The sequence below is a fragment of the Phoca vitulina genome, unplaced genomic scaffold, assembly GCF_004348235.1.
Source record: "Phoca vitulina isolate PV1807 unplaced genomic scaffold, GSC_HSeal_1.0 scaffold9, whole genome shotgun sequence".
Taxonomy (NCBI): Eukaryota; Metazoa; Chordata; class Mammalia; order Carnivora; family Phocidae; genus Phoca; species Phoca vitulina.
Window position 1 is genome coordinate 6,099,450 of NW_022589712.1, and position 20,828 is coordinate 6,120,277.

Genomic DNA, 20,828 nt, shown 5'->3' on the forward strand with positions numbered 1-20,828 from the left:
TGGATCGGCAGAGCAGCCTCTCCTACTATCTGGTGCAAAGGCCTTAACTCTCCTGATTCAGTCATCCCTCTGGAAGCCAGGACATGTATTTCGCCCCCTCTCTGTGTGGCATGAAGAATACTACAATTCCTCAGGCAGTTACTCCATGATTTTTCATAAGAACTTTACTGATTATATTCAACTCTGTATACCACACCCTTATGTTTTCTTATTTGGAGCCATATATCCCTATCTAAGGAGGATGGGCTCTACGTTATCAAGACCTCCAATATTATTACGGAGCCTGCTGAAATAATTACAACAGTACTTAACCAAAAAGCTACTCACATCTTTGTTTTAAAAAAGACAGCCTTTTGCCTGTATCCCTGTCAATCTTACAGGCCTTGGGAGGAATCCAAATCGCTCAGCATCCTTCATCAGGCACTCAGGACTTAGCAAGTCCGTGAAGGTTTCTAGCCCACGCAGAGCAGGCACTGCAGCACTAGCTCCATTTTGAGGACCACTAGCAGGGCTGTAGCTGCTCTCCCCACACCATCCAAACTGCCCAACACGTTGATCAAGTTGCGTATAATGCAACCTGAATTCCAACTGAACTCCGGTTGAATTCCAATTACAACAGACGATCGATCAAAAATTGTTGGGGAGGGGCACCTGGGTGGCTCAGTTGTTAAGCGTCTGCCTTCGGCTCAGGTCATGATCCCAGGGTCCTGGGATCGAGCCCCGCATCGGGCTCCCTGCTCCGCGGGAAGCCTGCTTCTCCCTCTCCCACTCCCCCTGCTTGTGTTCCCTTTCTCGCTGTGTCTCTCTCTGTCAAATAAATAAATAAAATCTTAAAAAAAAAAAAAATTGTTGGGGAGACTCCACCTGATGGAAGTAGCAACAGAATACCTGGGAGAAAAACAGGAGGCCCTGGCTTTTCACCAGAATCTTAATTGTGATGGGGCCCAGAAGGCCCATAAGGCCCCTTTACACTGGAACAGTACTCAATATGATTAGGGAAAAATTAAAAAAACATCTTCAAGGCTCCCTTCGAGACAATTTAACCTCAGACATTCACAACTTAAAAAGAAACAGGTTTTATCTTCTCTCACCACCATTAATGAACATGAGCATAAACAAAAAAAACTGGGGTATTCTGACAATCTGCAATGGTTAAATCCAAAAAACTGGTTTTCTAATAGCAAATGGGGACTCATCGAACTGTCCATTATTTTACTCATTTGTCTATTGCTTCTCTTTGTAGTCTGCAAAATCGGAATAACAGCACTTTCCCCAATAGGAGAAACTCGAGATTTGAACCCGGCACAGCTGCAGCAGGACTTCCAACCTACAAAGAAGAAGAAAGGGGGGGAATGTGGGAACTCACAACGCCTGGCTAGCGAAGGTATGACAAACACAATCCTCCTTGGGAGAGGTTACTTGAGAAGCAAAGAAGGAGTGACCAGCAAACTGGGCCTCCTTTTAGATTTCTGGGCTGAAAACAGCCAGATCCTCATTATGGCCCAACACTATCTCCCAGGGGACAGATGCTTAACTTAGGTTAAACATAAATCCTTAATAGTCACCTACTCCCTGCCTGCAGGTCACGAACACAGTTCTAATCACACAATGCCTGTAAATGTCACTGCCCTAGATATTAAAACTTTACATTCCTTTCTAATCTTGATTCTTTGATGTAACAATAACATGCATAATAAAAATGGAGGTAGAGCTTGACTCAAGGCCTCTCACCAGGCTCTCTCCTTTCTCCTACTTAGGTGTCTGGAATAATCTTTTCATTCGCTGTTTCAGGGTTTGCTGGCCAAACCCAATGAGAAGTTGTAATTGATACCACAGAAATACAAAGGATCATAAGAGATTACTATAAACAATTATATACCAACAAATTGTAAAATCCAGAAGAAATAGATAAATATCTAGAAACACACAATCTTCCAAGACTGAATCATGAAGAAACAGAAAATCTTGAGACTGATTACAAGTAATACAATTGAATCATTAATTTAAAAATTCTCAAAAAAACAAAAGACCAGGACCAGACAGCTTCACAGGTGAATTCTACCAATAGTTTAAGAAAAAGTTAGTGCTTATCCTTTTCAAATCATTAAAAAACAAAAGAAAGAGAAAGGAATGTGAATGCTCATTTTACAAAACCAGCATTACCCTGATGACAAAACCAGAAAAAGACACCACAAAAAGAGAAAATCTTAGGCCCATATCCTTGATAAATAAAAAAATCCTCCACAAAATATTAGCAAACTGAATTCAACAATGTGTTAAAAGGATCATACACCACAAGCAAGTGGGATTTATTCCAGTAGTGCGTGGATGCTTCAACATCCACAAATCAATCAACATGATATACCACATTAATAAAACTAAAACAAAAATTATTTCATCATTTCATAGATGCAGAAAAAGAATTTGACAGAATTCAACATCCATTTCTGATAAAAACTCTCAACAAAGTATATAAGGAATGCACCTCAACATAATAGAGGCCATATATATGACAAACCCACAGCTAACATCCATTCAATGGTGAAAAGCTGAAAGCCTTTCCTTTAAGACCACAAACAAGACAAAGATGCCCACTTTATTTTCACCATTTTTATTCAAAATAGTTTTGGAAGTCCTAGCCAGAGCAATTAGGCAAGAAAAAGAAATAAAAGACATCCGAATTGACAAGGAAAAAGAAACTGCAGATGACATGAAACTATATATAGAAAACCCTAAAGATTCCACCAAAAAATTATTAGAATTAATAAATGAACTCAATAAAGTCTCAAGATACAAAATTAACAGAAACTGGTCATGTTTTTATATGCTAATAATGAGCCATCAAAAAGAAAAATTAAGAGTTTCACCTACAGTTGCATTAAAAAGAATAAAACACCTAGGAATAAATTTAACCAAAAGATGAAACACTTCTTCTCTAAAAACTATAAGACATTGTGGTGCCTGGGTGGTTCAGTCAGTTAAGCATCTGCCTTCTCCTCAAGTCATGATCCCAGGGTCCTGGGATCAAGCCCCACATCGGGCTCCCTGCTCAGTGGGGAGCCTGTTTCTCTCTCTGCCCCTCCCCCTTGCTCTGCTCTCTCTATCGCTCTCTCTCTCAAATAAATAAAATCTTAAAAAAATAAACCTATAAGACATTGATGGAAAAAAATTGAAGATGACACAAAGAAACGTAAAGATACAGGGTTCCTGGGTGGCTCAGTCATTAAGTGTCTGCCTTTGGCTCAGGTCATGATCCCAGGGTCCTGGGATCGAGCCCCGCATCAGGCTCCCTGCTCTGTGTGAAGTCTGATTCTCCCTCTCCCACTCCCCCTGCTTGTGTTCCCTCTCTCACTGCATCTCTTGCTGTCAAATGAATAAATAAAATCTTTAAAAAAAAGAAATGGAAAGACATACCATGCTCATAAATTGGAAGAATACTGTTAAAATGCCCACACTACCCAAAGTAACCTATGGATTCAATGCCACCCCCAACAAAACACAGTGGTATTTTACACAAAACTAGAATAAAAAATCCAAAAATTTGTATGACACCACAACACACCGCAAATAGCCAAAGCAATCTTGAGAAAGAATGAAGCAAGAGGCATCATGCTCCCTGATTTCAAACAATATTACAAAGCTATAGTAATCAAAACAGTATGCTACTGGCACAAAAACACACATGTAGATCAATGGAATAGAATGACGAGCCTAGAAGTAGACACACACACATATGGCCAAATAATCTATGAAAAAGAAGGCAAGGATAATACAATGGAGAAAATACAGTATTTTCAATAAATGGTGCTGGGAAAACTGGACCAGTAAAAGCAAAAAATGAAACTGGACTTATGTCCAGCACATGTCTTATGCCATGTACAAAAATAAATTAAAAATGGATTAAAGACTTGAATGTAAGACTTGAAATCATAAAATCACTAGAAGAAAGCACAGGCAATAAGCTCTTTGAAATAGGTCTTAGCGATACTTTTTGGACTAGTCTTCTCAGGTATGGGCAACAAAAGCTAAAATAAGCAAATGTAATTTCATTAAACTGAAAAGCTTTTATGCAGCAAAGGAAACCATCAACGAAATGAAAAGGCAACCCAGGACTAGGAGAAAATATCTATAAAACATATATGAAATAAGGAGGGTTAATAGCTAAAATATATAAAGAATTTATACAACTTACTATCAACAACAACAATAACAAACCCCAACTAAAAAGTGGGTAGAGGACTTGAATGGACATATTTCCAAAGAAGACATACAGATAGGCAACAGAAACATGAAAAGATGTTCAGTGTTCTATGCTCAATGTAATAATCATCAGGGAAATGCAAGTCAAAACAAGAATGAAATAATCACTTCACACCTGTCAGATCAGTTATTATCAAAAGACAAAAAATAGGGCGCCTGGGTGGCTCAGTTGGTTGGGCGGCTGCCTTCGGCTCAGGTCATGATCCTGGAGTCCCGGGATCGAGTCCCGCATCGGGCTCCCTGCTCAGCAGGGAGTCTGCTTCTCCTTCTGACCCTCCCCCCTCTCATGTGCTCTCTCTCTCTCTCATTCTCTCTGTCTCAAATAAATAAAATCTTTAAAAAAAAAAAAAAAAACAAAAGACAAAAAATAGGAAGTGTTGGGGAAGATATGGAGAAAAGGAAACCCTCATACACTGTTGGTGGGAATGTAAATTGCTGCAACCACTATGGAAAACAGTATGGGGATTTCTCAAAAAATTAAAATTAGAACTACCATGTTATCCAGCAACTCTACTTCTAGGTATTTATCCAAAGAAAATGAAAAAATAATTTGAAGAGACATATATATACTGGTATGTTCATTGTAGTATTATTTGCAATAGCAATAGCCAAGATACGGAAGCAACCTGCGTCTGCCGATAAATGAATGGATAAAGGAGATTTGAGATCTCTCTCTCTCTCTCTCTCAGAATATTACTCAGCCATGAAAAATAATGAAATCTTGCCATTTGCAATGACAAGGATGGACCCACAGAGTATTATACTAAGTGAGATAAGTCAGACAGAACAACAAATATTGTATAATTTCACTTATATATTGAATCAAAATCAACACAAAACAAATGAAACAAAGCAAAACAGAAACAAACTCATAGATACAGGAAACAAACTGTTGGTTACCAGAGGGGGAATTGGGGGACAGGCAAAATAGGTGATGGGGATTAAGAGGCACAAACTTCTAGTGATAAAATAAGTTATGGGGATGAATGTACAGCATAGGGAATATAGTCAATAACATAATAACTTTTTATGGTGATAGATGATAAGTTGAATTATCACCAGGATCATTTTGTAATGTATAAAAATGTAGAATCACTATGATATACACCTGAAACTAACAGGATATTGTATGTCAATTATACTTCAATAAAAGAAAAATTTAAAAATTGCTACAACATCAATTTCTCTGAGAACTCAGTGCAGAGAAAGCTTGAATACGCTATAGGGATTGATAGGCTACTTCCTGTGTGATAACAAGTGTATAATGTTCCCTCTGAGCAGCCAAGCCAAGAAGCTCACAAGGAAATCTGAACATCAATCAATAAATACACTGACCCTTATGAATGGCAAAACTGATTCTCCTTTATCTCAGGCCTTCTAATTTAATTATATTTTATTTCATTGTTTGACTATTGTTTCTTCTATTTTGTTTCTGATAACTCCAATTTATTTTCAAAGCCTTGTGTCTTAATGTATAGGTATTTCATTGTCAGACTGTTGAACTTAGTTGAGGAACACCTGACAAATAAATACATAAATAAAACATTTGAGATAATTTTTTCACACAAAGTATATATTTTTAAAAAAGAGGGAAAGTCACCATTAAGAGAATGGAAGGGGGGTGCCTGAGTGGCTCAGTCAGTTAAGGTCTAATTCTTGGTTTGGGCTCAGGTCATGATCTCAGGGTCATGAGTTCAAGCCCTGAGGCAGTCTCTGCACGGGGCATGGAGGCCACTTAGGATTCTCTCTCTCCCTCTCCCTCTGCCCATCCCTCTCTCCCCTTCCCCACCCCAACCCCAGTTCATCCCACTCTCTCTCTCTCTCACTTATAAAAAAAAAAAAAAAAAAAAAAAAAAAGAAAAAGAAGATGGAAAGGAAATTCAGAGTAGGAAACTATACTTTGAATATATACATTTAATAAATGCCTTATATCATATAGAATAGAATATGAAAAATTAAAAAGTACTATAAATAAATAAGCCAAATCAAGTCATGAGAAAAACACCCAAAGGTCTTGAAAAGACACCTCACAAAAGAGGATAATCAAATGACCAATAAATACATTTTTAAAAGTTTTAAGCTTCATTAGTCATAATAAAAATTAATATTAAATTCACGAGATAATATTATACACCCACTAGAATACCTAAAATGCAAAATAAAGAGAACAGCAATTAGACGATAGAGCAAATAGTACTCTCATGTAGAGCTAGCAAGAGTTTAAACATGAAAAATCAATTTGGAAAATGATTTTGATGTAGTTACTGAAGCAAACATATTCATACCCCAAGACTCAGAAATTCCCAGGAATATATTCTTGGACATTTATACATATTTTCTCCAAAAAAAAATTTTCCTAGTAACACTATTTGTGACGATCCTAACCTAGAAGTCATACAAATCCTCATCAGTGGAAGAACAGATAAATAATGTTCTATAGACACCCAAAAATACTACACAGGAATGAGTATAGAGGGTCTATAATCATATGCAATAATGTGAGTGAGTCACACAAATTTAATGGTCAGACACAAAACAATTACGGACTTTAGGATTTCATGGATGTAAATGCAAATCTGTTATCAGAAGATTGAAATTGGGGGTATATTTGGGCAGTGACTGGAAAAGGCCTGAGGGAATTCTGTGTTAATAACGTTTCATGATCTGGGTGCTGGACCAGTGTCTTTGGTTTAATATTCATCAAGTGATACACTTATGTTGGCATATGATGCATTAACAAAAGTCTAAAAAACAAGTGATCAATAGAGGACTGGTCCAAGTCAGAAATATATAGAAATCTAAGTTCCGTTCCTTGCACTACCATTTAATAAGTGTCCTGAAACCACAACAACAAAAAATTAAGTTGTCTGAGATTTATATGCTAAGTGGAGGAAAAAAAAATCTGCCTTGCCTCCTCATAACATGGGTTGGAAACTCAGATGGAATAAAAATGACTATCATATATTAAAACATATAAAAAGCTACTATATTTCATATACATATAACATTGCTAGGTCATTGAAATTAAATAGGAAGATATTTTATATAATTTAGTTTAACTATATGTAAAGGGTCATGTAAGAACCCTCTGGTCATTTGGAAAAAAAATAAATTCAAACTGTCTGTCCCACTTCCTAAACAAAAATGGATCAGGAAAAAGCAAAGCTTTTTAAAATAGAACACTAAAATCATAAGAGGATTTGGGGGTAAAAAAACTAAAATTTTTAGAAAGGAGAAAGCTTTGTAAACCTTACCACTTTAACATTTTACAATGAGCACGTACAACTTTTATAATAAGGTAGTTAAAATATGGCATAAAACATTTGTAAATTATTCTAATTCCTATATTTTATATTTATATAACACCATTAGCATTTTCTTGAAGCTGCTAATTCAAAGATGATTGTCTCATTATAGTATAAAAGATAGGTCATTCATTAATCTATTTGACCAAAAAAAAAAAAAAAAAAATTGCACCTCTTATGTGCCGGGAACTCTTCTAGAGCTAGAGATGCAGCAGTGAGTATAACAGTAATAATTCCCTGCTCTCAAGGAGCTAACTCTGTAGTGGAAGAAGACATGGGATAAACTAAATTAATATTAGAGGGTGGTCAAATTTATGGAAAAACATAAAATGGAAAGAAGATGAGTGTGCTGGACTAGGGATGGAACAGATTATTAAGAGGTTGAAATTTTAAATAGTCAGGGAAGCTTTCGCTGAAAAATTAATTTTTGACAAAAAACTGAAGGAACAGGAGATGGTGATATGTAAGGGGGGAATGCATTTCAACTAGAGGGTACAGAAAGGGCAAAGGCACTGAGCCAGCTGGGCAACTGGCATATTCAAGGAACAGCAAGGAAGCTACTGTGGATGGAACAGAATGAGTGAGGAAGAAAACCCTAAAATATATGGATAAAGAAGCAAAGGTGCCAGATTACTTAGGACCTTACAGGAGTGTAAGAACTTGAACTTTCACTCTGAGATGAGGAGCCATTGAAGGGTTTGAGATAAGGAATGCCTTGATCTGGCTGAGTTTTAAAGGGATCTTCTGAGGTCCTAAATTGGGGGAGGGTTGTTAAGGGAAAAAAAAAAAAAAAACAAACCCAGACTAAAGACATATAACAATTACAGCAACAAGAGAGAGGGAGAAGATGAAACAGGAAGAAAGGGTAGATTTACTTACCTTAATTCATCAGATACTTACTGAGTACACTGTTAAGCACTGGTTAGGATGAAAAAAATTGGTTAGCCATGGGTTCTGCCCTCACAGGGAATTTATAGGACATAAAACACGAGTCAAAGTAACTATAATACACAGTAGAAAACAATGAGTAAAGGATAACTTTCCATCTGGGTTGGCAAAGAGGGAGAATTAGGGAAGTCTTCTTGAAGTAGTCGGCATTTAGCTGGCCACAAAAATCAAAGCTCCTTGACAGGATGGGTTTCTGCCTTTTCCTGCCTTCTCAATTGCCAGCACCTGAAACAGTGCTTGGCATAGTCTGTGATTAGCAGATATCTGTTACATTATGTCTGAATGAGCGTGGGTGTGCAGGTATGTAGGGAGGAGGGCATTCAAGCAAAGGGAACAATATAAGTGACATCACAACAATGAAGAGTTACAGTTTTAATTTGGTGGAAGGAAGTGAGAATAGGGGGAGATGAAATTAAAACCTTGGGGTAGGATTACTTCACAGAAGACCTTGCTGGTCCGTGGAGGTACCAGTGATGGGAAGGGAATTTTGTACTGGAAAGATGAATGTGATAATACTGATAGATGATTGAAACAAACAATCAATTGGTGGATGGAAGCTAGAGACCAGTTTGGATGATATTGTAAAAACCCGGACAGAAAGGGATAAGGACCTCAATCAGTTTATTATCACTTGGTCCCCTCATCATTAGTACTTCCACTATACTGAGTAAATATTTGTAAGCCTTACCACAGACGTGTATTTACTTGTCTGTTTCCTTTTCACTAGCAATATGGTATATTTAGCACTGGTGATGGACACTTCTAATCATCCCCCGATTTCCCTTTTTCCCTTTATTACAGTAATAAAATGCCTCAAGTTTCAGCTTGACATAGAGCTACCAGTCAGAGACTCCATTTCCCAGCCTCTCTTGCAACTGGTTGTGGTCATATGACTAGGTTTTGGCAATGGATTTGAGCGGGAGTGACAAGTGCAACTTTTGGGACATGCATTCCTAATGAAGCTGCATGTCCTCCCATTTCTTCCTGCTCCTTCCTGTAGGCTGCTCCTTACCCGTTTTTCTCTCCCCATGCCTGAAGGAGGTGTTGGAGATTATGCCTTTTTGCACCTATATAACTTTCGTAGCCGTTTTCCTGATGAAACAGGTATAGGGGCCTGGGAGTTGCATCAAGGGTCAATTTCTCATAGGTTTTTTGTACAAAGGGAAAATATAGGCCTATGACCAAATTCCGGCCAGTGGGATGTGAATGGAAGTGGGGTGTAGTGTCTGAGTCATGCCTCTAAAAGGAAGCTTTCTGCTTCTTTTTTTTCCTTCTTTCTGAGGGTAGGGATTTGACCCTGGTGTTGGTAAGCCCACCGTGACCCAGGGCATCATCCTACAGGATACAAAGGAAGAATATACAAGCAGTGCCAAACAAACTTGGACTTATATAACAGAAACAACTTCCATCTTAGTTAAACCACGGTTATTTGGTCTCTGTTAAAGCAGCCAAATTGATATATTAATACATAATTTATAAATACTGACCATTACCACTATGTGTTGAATGAATATATGATTAGTAAGTATAAACGTCTCTAAGTAAAGCAATATTAAAGAATTATTTCTCCCATTCCCCTAAGCTTTGAACATAAAACATCTATAGTCTATAGAAAAGGAAAGCTACAGTACAAAGCTTCAGTTGAAGTCAAGTTCTGTATAAGCATAACTTTGGGTCCAAATCCTAACTTGCTTTATGATAAAGTGTATTAGCACAGAAAGCATCTACTGTCAGTTGAGGTTAAACCAACACAACACTGAGCTACTGGTTTCTGGTTATAGGTTCTAACATACCAAGAAACAAGGCCTTTAAAAGGAAATGGACTATAAAATCTTCAAATTCTATATGTCCTATCAGTCTTTTTAGGCAAATGTAACAATATGAATTTGAATATTAGTCTCTGATTTCAGGAATTTTCTCCTTACTTGTTTTCATACAGAATGCAACAATAATTTCAAGGAAGTAAAGGAAGAACAATATTTGACACTGGGTTTTAAAAAACTGGCCATTTATGTTTATTATTATTTTAGAAATATTTTTTTATTCTTATACATAGATTATGACTGTGTAAATAAGGATTTCTGTTTGTACAGCCCATCTGATCAAATCTGTTTATGATCAAGTGTATTTACTTATGTTACTAGAGCATTCTCAAAGAAACACCGAGAGTGCCCACAGAACTCTTTAGGGTTTAGCTGTGTATGTCTTTTGTGGAAGAGCACTGGATGGTGACTCATTTAATTAGGAAGGGTTTGAAAGAGGCAATTGAACGTGAGCCCCAACACTGGAAAAATGATTTGGGTGTCAGGTTTGGGACAGGGGTTGTAATTTAGACAAGCTGGAGACCTGCACATTATTTTCTGAATAGAGATAAACCTTAAGAAAGACATAGAGCTATTCTGACTTTTTAAGCCAAAAGGTTTATACTGTTGAAGACAGAAATAGTGAAATGTAAATATTGGATATAAAAAGGAAATGTTTTATTTCCTATACCACTGAAGTTCTTTTGTATAAACAGTATCTTTCTTTTATCAAGACTTTATTATTGTGTGGTAGTTTTCCTTGGAGGACTAAGGACAAGGACTTTATTTTGCTGATCCCAAATCTTCAGAACTGTGCCTACCATTAGCAAGTTCTTAGCTTAGCTAACCAAAAAAAAAAAAAAAAAAAAGAGAGAGAGAGAGAGAGGGTTGCTGATTGAATGAATAGACAAGTGGATAATGCTTGCATCTATGAATTGTAATTTCCCACTAAATGAAGTAGAAGAATGACACATCCTGTTTTGAGGGTCTTCATGGAAATATAGCTATTACACTAAGAGACTTTCCCTAAAAATACAAAAATAAGGAGATATTGAACTCAAATAAGTTGTTTATAAAGAAGGCTGCTTCACAATCAATGTTTTTTGTTACTTAAGTTTTGAAAGCATATTTACTTCATTTGGTAATACTGGACTACTTAATTTTCCAGAAACTATGACTTTAGGTATAAGGCTATGTTAAAAAATAAACATGATTATAAACATAAATTTAGAAAAAGAGAGAATCTGACCAATTTTCTACATGTCTGTGAACAAATATAACACTGAAAAAATGACCAAGATTATAATTAGAAATATTGTGTCAATGAAAAAACAAATAATTAGCTTGAATGGTTATGGTATTCTATACTGCTGATAAATGAGTCATGTTGATCCCCATGACCACCTACTTATGTGAAAACCATGCAAAAGGATTGTAACTACAACAAGCTGAAGTTTTAGTCTATTTCCACAAATTTTCATTATTGTAAACCAACTGACACACATTCCAATAATCCAAATATCATTTTGTGTAGTAATATGGTAATCTGACGTAGGGATCTAGAGGTAAGCTGTTTCATTCATGTAGGTAAAGGATGGGGTATGTAAAAGAAATAATGTGATACTGAAAGCAACACTATTCATTTAACATAATGAGCTACTATACAGTAAGTCAGATGCTCCCAGAGTGTAAATTATACGAATTTGAAAGCTGCATTTATTATTAATATCTCATTCCCAGACAGGGGCTTGCTTAGTCAGAAGTAAAACCTGGTTTAGCATACCAAATTTAAAGCTGTTTAACAAATGCGAGAAAGTTTTTTTTTAAAACCTATCATGCATGTAGCGAAATCACTTGCGTGCATTTTAAACCTTTTTTCCCCCTAATAGTATTGAGAATATTTTATTTTTACTACCACAAATAATAGAAATTAAATACGAATTATATAGTAATAGCCAGAAATACTTGAACTGAAGCTTGGATTATTTAAAATTTATCATTTAAAAGGTCTGGAAATAGACTTCATATTAAATTGCCTATCAGTGCTCTAACAGGCTGATGCTATTTGTAAGAAAGGGGGTTGTCAGAGTAAATGCAGGGATGTTCTAGAATTCCTTAGGTTGACTTGACGAGATTTCATATTGTAGATGATTTAATGAGTTCATTCTTCCAGGTGTACATCAGAACATGTCAAATTCTACAAGAGTTTATGATTTCTAAGAACGCTCCTTCTAGAAGGCCCTTTGCTGAGTGGCGCTCGATTAGGAATCAGTAAGTAAAGAGGCTCTTTTTTATTTTCGTGTAAATCGTTTAAGAGTAATTTGGGGTGGTCTAGACACCATGAGTTATTAGGAAGGCGCTTATAAATGGGATATAGCACCTCCCTTGCCCAAGATCCTTTCTTACAACCTGGCCGGGACCTCCACACTCTGCTGGGCACCGTCTGCAGGGGAACTGCCATCTTTGCCAAAGACCACCCAGGACACAGATTCAGAATCCGTCACAGGGCCGGCCAACATCTATAACCTGGTGCCCCTGACTCGGGGCGAGTGCATTCAATGCAGGAAGATCACTTACGACTGAGTTTTTCATCATGGCTTTGACTGTGAAGCCCTCAGAAACCAGGGAGTGAGGCTGGTGCACCGGGAGCGGCTGTTGGGCCAGCAGCTTGGTCCTCTTCGGCATCTTGTCTGGGCATTTGTTTAAGCTCAGGGTCTCTTTTTCTGCCACCATCTTCCTAGAAAATGTCTTGTTCTCATAAAACGTGTAGTAAAAGAATCAGTGGGTTTTACGGATGTGAGAAGGAGTTCGGGAAAAAATGTAAAAAGGCGCGTTACTGGTAGAAATTCAACCCCTCGTAGAGCCCAGGTTGCTCCAGATGTTTGGCAGCTCCTAGGTGAAGGGAGTTGAGGGAGGGCAAGGGCGGGAAGAGGAAGGACCGCGGCCAGAGCCGCAACAAGCTTCCAAAGGCAAGCCTCCTGGTTGCTAAGCGACGCGTCAACACTGCGGCCAAATGGCCCAGTCCTCCCGTGACGTACGTTTCCTGGGCCTGAATCCGGAATGGTGGCGGAAGGCGGCCAGCGGAAGGCGGGCGGCGGCGGGCGGACGGCGGCGGGCGGGTGGGCGGGGGTGGGGGGACGGGGGCGGGGGCGGGGGCGGGGGCGGGGTAAGGAGAAACTACGCGGTAAAACTACGACTCCCAGAAGGTCACTGGCTGCGCGCCGTCCGCGCGTGCGCATTCCGGCAGCCGGCCACCGGGGAGGCAAGTGCTGGAAGATTTAACCCCGGAGCCACACTGGTGGGAGGCACGTGTGGGTGCCAGTGCGCGCGTAGGTCCCTGCATGCCCAGCAGCCTCCACCTGCGCAGTGACCATGATAGGTACGTGGGTGCCTGCCAGGTACAGACTCTCTGCGCCGCCCCGCCGGGCCTCGGCGGACAGGGACCCCCAGGGTGTCCGCGCCGGTGTCAACTGTCAGTGTCAGGGCGGCCGTGTCCGTCCGTCCTCGGCCCGCGCTGCGGGCTTCGCAGTGCCCGCCGTGGGCCTCCCAGTGCCCGCCGTGGGCCAGGAGTATAAGTGTGTGTGTTCTAAGCCCCCACCCCGCCCGTGGTTTGACAGGCTTCCCACCGGAGACAAGTTCAGGGACCCTGGTGCCCCTGCACCTCCCAGGTGAAGGCTGGGTCGCGCGTTCCCACAGCGAGCGCGCTGCGCAGCCAGACTTGGGGGGTCCGTTGGCAGGTCCCTCAGAGCGCCTTGGTAGCTGCCTTCCAGTTAGGAACAGACTGGGACCCAGAGTCTGTAGGACTTTCCGGGGAAATCCTAGCGAAGCATTAAACTCTGGTGGAACGTACCTGCAGTAATGGTTAGGATCAAAAGAAATTCCTGCAAAGGGATTTAAACGTCTTGCTCCCTCCCATTTTTCCTTTTAAATCTCTCATTGTAGGTCTGAGATTAAAGAAGAGTAAATAACAAGCATTAAATACTTGCATAATGAACTATTATTATTATTATTTAACACAAAATGACCTAGGTGCATTTTTGTGATTAAAGCTTTGGAAATGGTTTATTATAATTGTTTATTATAAACACTGTGATGTATAAGATTAGCAAAGTTTTCTCCCTTCCGGGGTTGTTAAGCCAAAAGTTTTTTTTTTTTTTTTTTTTTTTTTTTTTTTTTAGCAGTGATCTTTGAAATTAGTGGAAATGCACAGTATGATTAGAAACCATTGCTATTTGGGGGGTTTATTATGACAGAGACCCGCTCTAGATTGTGTATGGAAGATTTGGTGAGCCTATTTGGGGTTTATTCCTGATGAGTGCCACTTACAAGGCACTTTTGGTTGCAATGAGTACATCTGAAGTCAAAAGTGGTCTGTCCAGAAAGATGAGAAGTGGATTTTTAAAATACGTAAGTTTGTATGCACTGATAAAGTCTTCTTAAGTCTTTTTTTAGGAAATTAATGTTAAAAAGTAAAATGTTCTACTCACTGGAAGAATCAAGCCAGTGATTAACTGACACTGTCTTTGCAGCAGTGATAAAACCTAATGATGTTGTCCAATTTTTTCTTACCTTTCTAGCATAGTATGACTTTTGGTGAACGAGTTTTGAGAGTCATCCAATTAAGACATTTTTTCTTATAAATACATTTTTCATATAAACTTTTATGAATCCTCTGAGACCTTTTTGGTGACCATTACTTATAATCCACTATAAACACAACTCTGAACTGAATCAGAAAACCAAGCAGAAGAAAATTTTCAAAATCCATGATGTTAGTATTTTATAGGAAAAAATAATTTATATTTTATTTTGAAGACAGTTGTGCAAATTTTATTTTAATTCAACTTAATATAGTGCATGGATACTTTTAAAAGCAAATTTATAGTAAAGCTATATATAAAGACAGGGACTTAAGATTAAAAATCACAATTCTAAATTATCTAATACATGGCTATATAAACACTTTGTTAGGATGAACTATGTTTAGGCAGTTTAGTTTACTTGGGATTCGTGGGATTCATTTACTTGGGACATGAGAAGGAAGAGTATGATCTTTGGATTTGATTAGACAGTTATTAGTAACTTATAATTACATGGAGAATATAAGGTAGATTTTAAAAGATGTTTTTTCTCATACTCCACATATTGTTTTACATAGTGCAAATAAATGTGTATTACAACATAAATACAACATGCTCCCTCCCATGAAAAGTACCTTACATATAAAAACCATTTGGACAATGTGCAGTAAATTATTTTATACAATTAGTTGCATTGCCTAATTCTGTTGGTGGGCATATTTTTATAAAAGTCTTAATTGCCAATTTTGGACTTGGTTGTGTTGGAGAGTGCGGAAAGGAAGAGAGAGTGTTGGAAGGTAAGTGAAAGTGGCGGAAGAGAGAGTGTGCCTAATTCTGTTGGTGGGCACATTTTAATAAAAATCTTGGTTGCCAATTTTGGACTTGGTTGTGTTGGAGAGTGTGGAAGGAAGAGAGAGTGTGGGACGGTAAGTGAAAGTGAAGGAATAGAGAGTGTGCCTAATTCTGTTGGTGGGCACATTTTTATAAAAATCTTGATTGCCAATTTTGTACTTGGTTGTGTTGGAAAGTGTGGAAAGGACAATGTTGGAAGGTAAGTGAAAGTGGAGGCAATTGAATGGAAGTCTTGAAGTGACGGGTTTCCTGTTTCTGTGACTAAACTTTGGAGACAGGAAAGGCATTATAGTTTATACCTAGTGATAAGCTGGAGATCAAAATATAAATCAATGTATATCTGGGATTGTTTTTTTCTGTTAAAGACATTATGCTACTCCGAACTTGGCCCTTTATGCCTATGCTCTTTTTAATTGCTACACCCTCTTTAATGCAAATAGTGCTCTTCCACTTTATATAAATCTTGGTTACTTTTGAGGAAAAACAAAAATAGGTTACTTGGTACAATAGGAGTCAAGAGGATTGAGTGTTACCTCACTACCAGTAGTATTAACCTTCCTTTTACGTTCTTAAAAATTAGGATTCCTTCTTGGCACAGGAACTGTTTCAAAAGTACTTATATTTCTCACTTGGTTTATGACTGATCTGTTAAATGCCCTGACCCAGACAGCCATAGAAACATAGTTTAATTGAAGTTGGTGATTATGACTGTGAGAAGTATGGGGAAGGATATCAAGATGATATAAAGCAGAATAGAAAGGCTTAAGAAAATTCTACTTTAGAAAAATACAATTTTTGGCATCATTATTAAAAACATATTTCACCCTTTTAAAATCAGCAAGTCTTTTTATTTAAAATTGAATTTTGGTAGCGATATTTGTGGTATATTCTAATTCCTATAGAACTGGATTTAGGTATTTGAGTAGTATCAGATATTAAAGTGCATGGATCTGTATACAACAGTGTTGTCAATATTGGAATTCAAATTTCAATATCTAATTCTTTAAAAATTTTTGATTAAAAAATAACAATTAGAACATAGTCACATCTGTATATTATTTAAATTATCTCTTAGAAAATATATATATCTACCTCTACAACTCCACCCCACAGTAATTCTTGCCTACTTTTTTATTTTGTGGATGTACACAAATTATGCAAATACTCTTCAATAAATGAGCATTTAGTAGGTTTACAGATTGCTATCATCAGAAATGTTTGTGTTCATATCTCTTTATTTGCATATATAAGCATATATGTAAAGTAAAAATCTTGTTACAATTTCTGGGTGGATTTTCTAGTCAAAGAATTAGTAGATTTTGAATTTTTCTAGGTATTTTTAAATTGTTCTAAAGTAAGTGACCCTATTTTACATTTCTGTCTAGTGTAACAGGTAGTAAAAGCTGCTCCTCAGGACTGAAAAATTTCAAAAAGACATCCTCCTCAAGACTGACTCACATTCATCAGCAGAGCATCTACTGGGTTTTTCTTTTCTCCCTGCCTCTTTCCATCCCCGCTCAGGTTTAGTGCCTTTGAGCAGTGCACAAGCTGCACAGCTGTGCTTGGTGGCTTTGGCAGTGTTTATAAGAATGCCCATTTACCCCTTGTGTACCATAAAATATTTTTATTTTTGCCTTCCTGTTAAATTAAAAACAGTATATATTAAGTTTTAAAATGAATTTATAAGAAAAAACCCTCTCATTTTTCATTTTGTATTGTTTTATTTTCATGAAACCAGATCCAATAATTGAGCACCTACTGTGTGCCTAGTACTGCTCCAGGTGCCAGGGATACACAAGTGAAAGAAATAGAAAAAAAAATGGCTTTGCTATTATGAATGTACAATCTAACTACTATTTGCCTACAAATCTATACATTTGTTTTAAAACTTATATGTGGTGAATTTTAAAGTTACAGAGTTTATATTTCTAGTTGAATGTACTGTGTACTGCTACTTTGCCATTTCAATAATTTTAGATAAAATGTGACCCTACTTTGAAGTACTCAAGATAGGCTCTAAAAGCTCCTAGTTATGACGAAGTACAATTGTGTCATAAAGGAAATTCTACTGAATCTTTGCATAGGTGATTTTGCGTAATTATGTACAGTTCTTCTTTGGGTCCAAAGGCTCTAAAATGATGACCTTATGCCCTTTTCAATTTTGGAATGATTTCTAAGGATTTTTTTGAAGTCTACATTTTTTTGAAACCTCATAGCTTCATTGCTTGAAAATGATACAGTGAAAGTACTTTATATTAAGATATGCAGATCCATTTCTACCTCCAAAGCTTCTTTGAAAAATGGGGAAAAAATCTTACTTCGAAATGCTTCATATTCATGAAAACAGTTTCCATGCAGAATAGTCCATATTCTGTTAGCTTTTAGTTCTTTGATCAATGAAAATTGTTTCTTACCTGCTGTTTCTTCAGCCTTTAATTGTGGCCCAGTGCTTATTCAGTATTTCTGTTTTAATTTGTATTTAATGAGCTCATTTTAAATATTTCTTTGTAGTAACCTGAATGGTTTCTCTCTTAAGTTTTGTAATATTAAAGAAGGAAATTTTTATGACAGTTGGCTGACTTATGTTGTAGCTCACCTTCCTGGCTTATTTACTTCCCCCTGTAGGAGAGAGTCTTGGTTAAAAAGAATTGTGGTCAGGTTACTATATTTCCCCCAGTACTATATGTCCTAATTATCTGGGACTTCTACCAGGTTTATTCCTGTATCTATTTTCTCTAAATAGAAACCTTTCTTCTCTGAATTAACAGGTATTTCAGCTCGCACTAATGATTTCAGTGTCACCTCTTTCCGAGGTACTAGATGGGGTGGTGCTGTGCAGGGGGGAGGTCCAGGTGGGTGGCAAGTGTGTGTTTATCGCCCACCGGGGAAGGACACGGGGAAATGTGAGACTGTTTCTCCGAGAGGAGTCTGTGATCTAGTTGGACTGATAAGACATATATTTGGGTAAGAATCCTCCCCCCAACAGAAGCAGAGTAATTAGAAAGAGATGCACACACAAGCACACACACACACACCATCACACCACAGGTTTTCAGGTCTCTTCTGCACATGTTATTTTCTCAGCTTTGGACGTTATTCCTCTCTGTTGTGCATCTGGAAACTACTGTTCATCCTGCTGGATCCATTTCAAATGACACAAACTTTATATCAAGTTTTCCTTAAGATCCCCACCTGTGTGTCAGTTCTCACACTTCTCAATCTGAAGCAATTAGCTCCTCCTTTGGAATCAACCAAGAGCTTAGCAACACCACATAGTGTAGAAGGTGTACAGAAAAATAAAGATTTGCAATCCTACACTGTAAATATCATGACAGGTTTACATGGGGAAGTGCTGGAGAGGGCAACTAACAGAGCCTGGTGGATCCACTGTGTCCAGAGGCACGGAAGGACAACTAGGAGTTCATTAGACGAAGGCAGAGGTCTAGACATGAACTGAGGCATGGCAGGGAGAGGGAAGAGTGGGATGAAGACCACGCCATGAGGCAGAGGCCAGAGGAAGCAGGCTGGCCCCAGGCTAGAAGGGCATGGTCTGTCAGGGGTAAGCAGGGTCAAGGGCGGTGGGAGGAGTCAGTGATCCATTGTATCCAGAAGTGCATTATGAACGGATTACATTTTAGAGAGATGTCTGTGGCAGGAATGGAAAGCCGCAGTATAGTGCAACAGTGCCTAGAAGTCCAGGTAAGCATTAATGGCTTCCTTTTCCTCTCAATCTGGAGATGGCCTTCCAGTAAGAGAGAGAGGGTGGTTGTAGGGTAGGAGATGGCTTTTCTCGGCCTGGCGGCATTTCTGATGTCAGTAATTCATCTTTGATGAAGGGCTGCATTTAAAAAAAAAAAAAAGTCCTCCTTTTTATAGAATGTATTAAATATCTCTCATTGACAGGTATTTTTTTTTCATGTTATTAAAGCTTTAAATTTATTCATGTTTCAGAAGTACTCTATATGTCCTTCTTTGATATGTAGCACATGATGTTTAGGTTTCTATGTATAGTTTCTTCTGTGGATGGGGAGAACACTGTTGCCAAACCCAGAGGCCCTGAGTGACCCAGCGTAGTGCAGAGTAGGGTTGTTTCCTTTTCAATATCTGCATACCTTATACCTCTGGCCCCGTATTGAGACCATCCTTGGATGAGTGTTTGTATTTTTACACCTGGTCACGTGTTGAGACCATCCTTGGACCAATGTTTGTATTTTTAATAGTATTGATAGGTTCTTGATGATTTCTCCAATTCACTTTTCCTGTAAGACTTGAACAGGGTCCCTCATAAAGGTTAACATTAGAGCCCTTACCATTGGAAGAGGGAAAAAGCTTGAGATGTACAATATATAGCAACCTTAACCTGTCCCTCAAACCCCTATTCCCACCCTCATCAAATAGGGAGGGAAAAAAAAAGTGATTAGGGAATTAATATTGGTGTTCCAGTTGAGACAATGTCATTATTTATGTAATCAATGGATATACCAGTTATCCCTATTGTTGAATGTTTCTGGAGTTTCAGTACATAAATTAGGTGACCTGAGATGAAGCCCTTTGTAGCTACATTGTGCTTTTTTAAGCTTATTGTGCAGAGTAGATGCATTTTCCAGAACATGGAAAGGTAGGATACATGCCTGAAGCTCGCTCTGCATGAGTAACACAGAGAAATAGGACTGAGTTTGCAATGTCTCTCTTTCAGAGAAGCCACGTGCACTCCCCCTTTCCTTGTGTCTTACTGTTTTTCTTCCCAACATTACTTCATTTTCTCAGAAACTGGAGTTTTGACATTTCATTCTTCAACTCGAAGGAGCAGCTGTTGTCTGAATAATTAAGAAGGGAGCTCTTTCCTCACTTGCTGCTGGTTTCCACAGAGCTTGACTACTGGTTGTGAAAGTGTTTCTGAGGGTAGCAATGGGAATGGCATGACTAACAGACTGGGGCGCACGAGGGTCCTTGCCCACACAGGGAGCCGTGTGCAGCGAACAGGCCTTGTTTCTGCATTTTGCTTTCTTAGGAATCTGGTCCTGGATACCCTTTATTCCTTGATCCAGTTTTGGGGAGTGAGGAACTTAGGCTGACCAGAG

At 38.3% G+C, this 20,828-nt stretch overlaps 2 protein-coding genes across 4 annotated transcripts in view; one reads left to right on the forward strand and one right to left on the reverse strand.

Moving 5' to 3' along the window:
* PACRG (parkin coregulated) overlaps positions 1 to 13,375 on the reverse strand; it is a 509,483-nt gene extending 496,108 nt beyond the window's left edge. For both annotated transcript variants that reach the window (XM_032407524.1, XM_032407522.1), the window contains exon 1: positions 12,893 to 13,375. In XM_032407524.1, the coding sequence (XP_032263415.1) occupies positions 12,893 to 13,048 (156 nt within the window). In that variant the 5' untranslated portion in view covers positions 13,049 to 13,375. The remainder of the gene's footprint in view (positions 1 to 12,892) is intronic.
* PRKN (parkin RBR E3 ubiquitin protein ligase) overlaps positions 12,377 to 20,828 on the forward strand; it is a 1,294,051-nt gene continuing 1,285,599 nt past the window's right edge. Inside the window, exon 1 of one of the 2 annotated variants that reach the window (XM_032407521.1) lies at positions 12,377 to 12,586. In XM_032407521.1, coding sequence (XP_032263412.1) covers position 12,586 — 1 coding nt within the window. In that variant the 5' untranslated portion in view covers positions 12,377 to 12,585. Of the gene's footprint in view, positions 12,587 to 13,517; positions 13,695 to 20,828 lie in introns of those variants that run through there. The other variant, XM_032407520.1, reaches the window with a different exon arrangement.